Source organism: Staurois parvus, unplaced genomic scaffold (assembly GCF_062004578.1).
Source record: "Staurois parvus isolate SC_StPar_1 unplaced genomic scaffold, SC_StPar_1.0 ptg003089l, whole genome shotgun sequence".
NCBI lineage: Eukaryota > Metazoa > Chordata > Amphibia > Anura > Ranidae > Staurois > Staurois parvus.
Genome location: NW_028320885.1, coordinates 1 through 8528, shown reverse-complemented (window position 1 = coordinate 8528; position 8528 = coordinate 1). Strand labels below are relative to the sequence as shown.

Genomic DNA, 8528 nt, shown 5'->3' with positions numbered 1-8528 from the left:
CAAAGCCAGCTCCATAAAGACATGGATGACCAGTTTGGTGAAGACCCTTTTCTGTCCCACATGACTGTCCCCTGTGTACAAAGCCAGCTCCATAAAGACATGGATGACCAGTTTGGTGAAGACCCTTTTCTGTCCCCCATGACTGTCCCCTGTGTACAAAGCCAGCTCCATAAAGACATGGAGGACCAGTTTGATGTGGAGGAACTCCAGTGTCCTGTACAGAGCCCTGACCTCAACCCTACTGAGCACTTTGGGATGACCTTGAACACCGATGGTGACCCAGGTCTTTTCATCCAACCTCAGCCCTGTCGTTAGAGGCTGATGATTAAGGAACTCCACCAATAATGGTAATAGGGTCCTACCCCTCCAAGCAGATCCACTATATGGCCCAAAGGATGTGGACCCCCTCCCAATGATGGAGCTGATGTGTCTCCAGTGAGGGGTCCTGGTAATCCTCCATCATACAAAGACATCGTAGACATTTGTGCTCCTCCAGTCTTGTCTATTTATTACAGGTACTTATATAGTGCCGTCCATAAAGACATGGATGACCAGTTTGGTGTGGAGGAACTCCTGCACAGAGTCCTGATCTCAACCTACTGAACACCTTTGGGATGAATTGGAACATCTATGGTGAGCCGGGTCTGGATGTCCACTCTGAGGTGTCCACAAACGTTCGGCCATGAGCTGTAGATGTTCTTTAATCTTTCAGGCATCTTTTATGAAGTTCACAAAGTTGTCCATGGCTTGTTTCCCCGAATCAAAGGCCGGATGATTGAAGAAACTGACAATTCCATGGAAGCCATCTTTGACGTGATGCCAGGTGACCGCTATTCCGTTGTCTTCCAGGCGTTTCTTGTAGAGTATTCCGTCATCACGGAGAACATCGAACTCACACGTTAACATGTAAGTCTTTGGTAGCAGACGAATGACGGCGTCCTCCGCCAACAACGGGGAAGAAGCGGGGTGGAAGGCATGTTGGAATCTTTGGTAGATCTCCGGGTTAAAGCCAGAAATCAGATGGGGGTTGTAGCCTCTGACCATAAACTCTTCAGGAATGTTCTGAGTTCCCAACCACTTGGAGAATTTTCTTCTCAGTTCAGGAGGAACATGGACACCGCTGAGCAGGTCTGACAAGGACAGATCCACACCAAGGTAGGTCAGCTTGAAGAACTGAGTGCGTTCTCGGAGTAATAGGGGCACCATGCTGTTTTGCTGGTATGAAGGTGAGTCGAAGTCGATCATCTGCAGAGACGGGTATATCAGAGCCTGAGCCTGAGGTCTTGGAACATCTGTCCTGGTGACCAGAACTTGAGAAACGCCGGCAGCAAGGTTACCTCCAGCGCTGTCCCCACAAAGGACAATGGAAGACGGGTCTACACCATACTGCTTTGCTGTCCTCAGAAAGTGGATGGTGGCAGCCAGGCAATCATGGAACGCTGCGGGGTACGTGTGTTCCGGGGCCAGGCGGTACCTACAACAAATAGATGTTACTGGTCACCATTCATGGACAGCCATGGTCTACAGAACCATCTCTCGGGATCTTGTTCTACAGCAACGTGTACAGAAACACGCACATCGAGGCTACAGGATCCCGGCATCGAATATCACAGATTTCTACAAATCACGTCTGGAGTTCCTTCATGTGTGACAGACACAAGATATTCATCTGCAGACATGCTGAGTGCCCCGATGTGGCCCCTGAGTGAGGTGACCCCTTGATTGGATGACTGATCTCTGATGGCAATCATTCTGGCACCCCTCCCCCACCTTGTCTTCTGGACACTTTCTATTGGCCGCCTGCCCTGCAGCTTGCTTGTAGCCTCAGGCTGAACACCACCTGCCCCGACCCGGGCTTTATAGACTATGTCCTCCTGTTAGTACATTGGTGACCCAACTGATTCTGCACCTCCAGCTCACCCCAGTGGGGGGACCCAAATGCCAAGGCATATTTCTGTGTAGGGGGTTCTGGGTGAAGCAAAGGAGCACAAGACTTCCTCTGGTAGCTACACAATGAGCCCTTTAAAATGATCTGCATGTAGCTCCCTCCTAGATTGGTGCTAGTTAGGTCAGGTACATTTAGTTCTTTCGGCTCCCCTGTAGTCAGTGGAGCAGCTTGTGATTACTTTGGGCTGCTCTGGGATCACTGGTGGCGGGTTTGACTACTTCCCCCTGCCTTCTGGAGGGTTCTGGAATGTAGTGGGCTGGGAGCGTCAAATCCACAGACTGAATATTTATGTGGTCCTAGCCAATCCCTGGGGGAGGGTGTCCACGGTTGGGAGGGGCATAAATAGTCTGAGGTCTGGAGGGGTTCTTGTCCGCGAGGAAAGGTTCACAGCCTGAAGGACTACAACTCTTCTGGGAAAACCAGCTGTGCTTCTGAACCTGTTCACCGCTAGGTCCTGGCTATGCTGAGGGGGGGGGGGCGTGTTCTAGTGCTCACCGAGGTCCTGACTATGCTGGAGGGGGGGTTCTAGTGCTCAAGAGGTCCTGGCTATGCTGGGGGGGATGTTCTAGTGCTCACCGAGGTCCTGGTCATGCTGGGGGGGGGGTGTTCTAGTGCTCACCGAGGTCCTGGCTATGCTGCGGGGGGGGGTTCTAGTGCTCACCGAGGTCCTGGCTATGCTGGGGGGGGGTTCTAGTGCTCACCGAGGTCCTGGCTATGCTGGGGGGGGGTTCTAGTGCTCACCGAGGTCCTGGCTATGCTGGGGGGGGGTTCTAGTGCTCACCGAGGTCCTGGCTATGCTGGGGGGGGGGGGTTCTAGTGCTCACCGAGGTCCTGGCTATGCTGGGGGGGGGGGGGGTTCTAGTGCTCACCGAGGTCCTGGCTATGCTGGGGGGGGGGGGGAGTGTTCTAGTGCTCACCGAGGTCCTGGCTATGCTGGGGGGGGTTCTAGTGCTCACCAAGGTCTTGGCTATGCTGGGGGGGGTTCTAGTGCTCACCGAGGTCCTGGCTATGCTGGGGGGGGGGTTCTAGTGCTCACCGAGGTCTTGGCCATGCTGAGGGGGGGGGGGCGTCTTCTAGTGCTCACCGAGGTCCTGACTATGCTGGAGGGGGGGTTCTAGTGCTCACGAGGTCCTGGCTATGCTGGGGGGGGGGTGTTCTAGTGCTCACCGAGGTCCTGGTCATGCTGGGGGGGGGGTGTTCTAGTGCTCACCGAGGTCCTGGCTATGCTGGGGGGGGGGGTTCTAGTGCTCACCGAGGTCCTGGCTATGCTGGGGGGGGTTCTAGTGCTCACCGAGGTCCTGGCTATGCTGGGGGGGGGGGTTCTAGTGCTCACCGAGGTCCTGGCTATGCTGGGGGGGGGAGTGTTCTAGTGCTCACCGAGGTCCTGGCTATGCTGGGGGGGTTCTAGTGCTCACCGAGGTCTTGGCTATGCTGGGGGGGGGGTTCTAGTGCTCACCGAGGTCCTGGCTATGCTGGGGGGGGGGTTCTAGTGCTCACCAAGGTCTTGGCTATGCTGGGGGGGGGGGTTCTAGTGCTCACCGAGGTCCTGGCTATGCTGGGGGGGGGGTTCTAGTGCTCACCGAGGTCCTGGCTATGCTGGGGGGGGGTTCTAGTGCTCACCGAGGTCCTGGCTATGCTGGGGGGGGAGTGTTCTAGTGCTCACCGAGGTCCTGGCTATGCTGGGGGGGGTTCTAGTGCTCACCGAGGTCTTGGCTATGCTGGGGGGGGGGGGGTTCTAGTGCTCACCGAGGTCCTGGCTATGCTGGGGGGGGTTCTAGTGCTCACCGAGGTCCTGGCTATGCTGGGGGGGGGGTTCTAGTGCTCACCGAGGTCCTGGCTATGCTGGGGGGGGGGGTTCTAGTGCTCACCGAGGTCCTGGCTATGCTGGGGGGGGGAGTGTTCTAGTGCTCACCGAGGTCCTGGCTATGCTGGGGGGGGTTCTAGTGCTCACCGAGGTCTTGGCTATGCTGGGGGGGGGGGGGGTTCTAGTGCTCACCGAGGTCCTGGCTATGCTGGGGGGGGGGGGTTCTAGTGCTCACCGAGGTCCTGGCTATGCTGGGGGGGTTCTAGTGCTCACCGAGGTCTTGGCTATGCTGGGGGGGGGGGGGTTCTAGTGCTCACCAAGGTCCTGGCTATGCTGGGGGAGTTCTAGTGCTCACCGAGGTCTTGGCTATGCTGGGGGGGTTCTAGTGCTCTCCGAGGTCTTGGCTATGCTGGGGGGGGGTTCTAGTGCTCACCGAGGTCTTGGCTATGCTGGGGGGGGGGGGGTTCTAGTGCTCACCGAGGTCCTGGCTATGCTGGGGGGGGGGGTTCTAGTGCTCACCGAGGTCCTGGCTATGCTGGGGGGGGGGGTTCTAGTGCTCACCGAGGTCCTGGCTATGCTGGGGGGGGGAGTGTTCTAGTGCTCACTGAGGTCCTGGCTATGCTGGGGGGGGTTCTAGTGCTCACCGAGGTCTTGGCTATGCTGGGGGGGGGGGTTCTAGTGCTCACCGAGGTCCTGGCTATGCTGGGGGGGGGTTCTAGTGCTCATCGAGGTCCTGGCTATGCTGGGGGGGGGTTCTAGTGCTCACCGAGGTCCTGGCTATGCTGGGGGGGGGGGTTCTAGTGCTCACCGAGGTCCTGGCTATGCTGGGGGGGTTCTAGTGCTCACCGAGGTCTTGGCTATGCTGGGGGGGGGGTTCTAGTGCTCACCGAGGTCCTGGCTATGCTGGGGGAGTTCTAGTGCTCACCGAGGTCCTGGCCATGCTGGGGGGGGGGTTCTAGTGCTCACCGAGGTCCTGGCTATGCTGGGGGAGTTCTAGTGCTCACCGAGGTCCTGGCTATGCTGGGGGAGTTCTAGTGCTCACCGAGGTCCTGGCTATGCTGGGGGAGTTCTAGTGCTCACTGAGGTCCCGGCTGTGTTAGATTGGGGTGGGGGGGGCGTATTGTATTGGACCTTGCTGGAACTGATCGAGCGATTGCACTGACGATCTGGTCTGGAGAATTCACAGGAGATCCGCCTGATATTGGAAGGTGGGGTCAGGGCTGAATCTCGGGGGGGGGGGGGATGCTGTGCAGATTATAGTTGAGCCCCCCTTCCCAGGTGTCTGAGAGTTCATCCGCTCATCCATGAGCCAGCCTTACGGGGGCCCCAATGTCAAAGGGGCACTCTGATGGAGATCCTGATGTAAGGGGGCACTCTGATGGGGACAGCTGATGAAAGGGGGGACTCTGATGGGGTTCCTGATGTAAGGGGGCCCTCTAATGGGGATCCTGATGTAAGGGGGCCCTCTGATGTGGACTCATGATGTAAAGGGGGCACTCTGATGGAGACCCCGATGAAAGGAGGCACCCTGAGGAGATCTTGATGTAAGGGGGGACTCTGATGGGGACACATGATGTAAGGGGGCCCTCTGATGGGGACACATGATGTAAAGGGGGCACTCTGATGGAGACCCCGATGAAAGGAGGCACCCTGAGGAGATCTTGATGTAAGGGGGGACTCTGATAGGCACACGTGATATAATCTATGACAGCCTACTACATATTAGTGTTTCCAGGCGGTGACACCATGTGACAGGCAGTCAGTGGCTCACACACAGTGCTGACATTTTGCCCCCCGACTTTCCCTTCTGCACCCCAACATCAGACAGGCCAGACCGGCCCTGGGAACCATCCCACTATCCAGGGACAGAGCGGCCAGAGATCCCGGTGCCTCTGCGCTGCTCCCTCCCCTTTCTGTGGTGCCCGGTGTAGTCCCTGCTGCAAGGACTGTGCTGAGAGTCAGAAGATGACACCCCGGGGGAGATTTACTAAGACCGGAGCACTCAGAATCTGGTGCAGCTGTGCCTGGGAGCCAATCAGCTTCTACCTTCAGCTTGTTCACTGAAGCTTTGACAATAAAACCTGGAAGCTGATTGGCTGCCATGCAGAGCTGCACCAGATTCTGAGCGCTCCAGTTGTAGTAAATCTCCCTCAGTGTGTTACTGGAGACCCCGCAGCCTCCAGGAACCCGCAGCCTCCAGGCACTCGCAGCCTCCAGGAACCCGCTGCCTCCAGGCACTCGCAGCCCCCCTGCTCCCGCAGCCCCCCTGCTCCTGCAGCCCCCAGGCAACCGCAGCCTCCAGGAACCTGCAGCCCCCAGGCACTCGCAGCCCCCTGCTCCCGCAGCCCCAAGGCAACCGCAGCCCCCAGGCAACCGCAGCCCCCAGACACTCGCAGCCCCCCTGCTCGCGCAGCCCCCAGGCAACCGCAGCCCCCAGGCACCCGCAGCCCCCAGACACTCGCAGCCCCCCTGCTCCCGCAGCCCCCAGGAACCCGCATCCCCCCTACACTCGCAGCCTCCAGGCACCCCCAGCCCCCCAGCTCCCACAGCCCCCAGGCACCCGCAGCCCCCCTGCTCCCACAGCCCCCAGGCACCCGCAGTCTCCCTGCTCCCGCAGCCCCCCTGCTCCCGCAGCATCAGGCACTCACAGCCCCCCTGCTCCCGCAGCCCCCAGGCACCCGCAGTCCCCCTACTCCCGCAGCCCCCAGGCACCCGCAGTCCCCCTGCTTCTGCAGCCCCGAGGCACTCGCAGCCCCCCTGCTCCCTCAGCCCCCAGGCACCCGCAGTCCCCCTACTCCCGCAGCCCCCAGGCACCCGCAGCCCCCCTGCTCCCGCAGCCCCTAGGCACTCGCAGCCCCCCTGCTCCCGCAGCCCCCAGGCACCCGCAGCCTCCTGAACCTGCAGCCTCCAGGCACCCGCTGCTTCCCTGCACCCGCAGCCTCCATGCACCCACAGCCTCCATGCACCTGAAGCCTCCATGCACCCGCAGCTTCCCTGCACTCGCAGCCTCCATGCACCCACAGCCTCCATGCACCCAAAGACTTGCACCCGCAGATTCCATGCACCCGCAGCCTCCAGGCACCTGCAGCCTTGCACCCGCAGCCTCCATGCATCTGCAGTCTCCCTGCACCCACAGCCTTCATGCACCCCCAGCTTCCCTGCACCAGCAGCCTCCATGTGCCCTCAGCTTCCCTGCACCCGCAGCCTCCATGCACCCGCAGCCTCCATGCATCCGCAGTCTCTATGCACCCACAGTTTCCCTGCACCAGCAGCCTCCATGTGCCCTCAGCTTCCCTGCACCCGCAGCCTCCATGAACCCACAGCTTCCCTGCACCCGCAGCCTTGCACCCACTCCAAGTTCAATTCAAATCCAAGTGACGGGACTGTGTGCCTGGCTGCCGATACGCCGGCTTGGGAGAGATCCTGGGGACCACTCAGCGGGGACTTTAGGGGGTGAGCTCTACATACACATCATTGAAGATCTACATACCCAACTGAAACCAGCACCGATCCCGAGGTCTTGGCCACGTATCGGCAGAAGCCGTCATAGCTCTCTGACAAAATAAACACAATAAAGGTTAATGTCAGCCGGCTGAGACGTGTACTGTGTGTATATATATTATATGGGGGGCTCCATGTACAGAAGGGCCGGAACCCCGTGATCACATGACCAATGGATTGATTGTCCCAGAGTCACGGATCATGTGACACTCGGAGTTCACCAATAGGAAGCTCCGTTATTCCTCCTCCCACCAGATGTTCAGTTCATGGACTCCAGACGTGTTCTTTAGTTTGGCCATAGAGGTTGGTGAGCCCACCATCAGGTGTCATGGCTGCCTGTCCTTCCTGGGGGTCACCAGGACAGGAAGTAGGGAGAAAGTGTCCAACGTGACACAGGAAGCAATTCTAGTTGGTTCAGAATCACAACTTCCTGCTGTTGGGGGGGAGGGGGAAGCCGCCTGGACAGGAAGTGAAGGGAAGTCTACCCAATGCACAACCTAGAAAGGTTTTGTCCGGAGTTGGACTTTAGTGTCCGTTTCTCACCAAGACTCCCGAATACGAATCCCCCTCCATGGAAGAAGACGGCTCCTCTCCTGTCCCGGGCGGAGGGCGCTCTGGGCTGGTAGACTCTCACCGGGACGCCATCAAACTCCAAGTTCTTCACACCGAGCTCCGGATCATCTGCTGCCCTCCGCGTTCTCAGCCTGACCATGAAACGGAAGAGAGCGATCTGACTGCAAATCCCCAGTCTGGCCAACGTCTTCCCCTATTCCAGACACAGAAAACAGAATTCTGGGAAAATTCAACATCCTGCAAGGCTGCTGAGCTATGGGGGAGGGTTCAACCGGCTGTCATACTGATCCTGTGGCTTCCATTCTCTAATGGCCCACCAGAGACGGATCAGAATCAGCTGAAATTCGAGTCAATGGTGGCCCTCTGCAAGCAGCACCCAGCTGGACAAAATCCAAAATGTATTCTCCTATATATCCTCCTATATATCCCCCTATGTATCCTCCTATATACCCTCCTATATACCCTCCTATATATCCTCCTATATACCCCCCTATGTATCCTCCTATATACCCCCCTATGTATCCTCCTATATACCCCCCTATATATCATCCTATATACCTTCAATATACCCTCCTATATACCCTCCTATGTATCCCCCTATATATCCTCCTATATACCCCCTTATATATCCTCCTATGTATCCTCCTATATACCCTCCTATATACCCTCCTATATACCCTCCTATACCCCCTATATATCCCC

The 8528-nt window shown here is 58.0% G+C and overlaps 1 protein-coding gene across 1 annotated transcript; it reads right to left on the bottom strand.

The window, feature by feature from the left end:
- Window positions 1-481: 481 nt before the first annotated feature.
- Window positions 482-8045, bottom strand: LOC149428615 (arylacetamide deacetylase-like 4). The gene is made up of 3 exons (XM_089667198.1): window positions 7797-8045; window positions 7243-7306; window positions 482-1474 (listed from the first exon to the last, which is right to left on the bottom strand). The coding sequence occupies exons 1-3, from the start codon at window positions 7963-7965 to the stop codon at window positions 709-711; spliced, it is 999 nt and encodes a 332-aa protein (XP_089523324.1). The 5' UTR covers window positions 7966-8045; the 3' UTR covers window positions 482-708.
- Window positions 8046-8528: the final 483 nt, after the last annotated feature.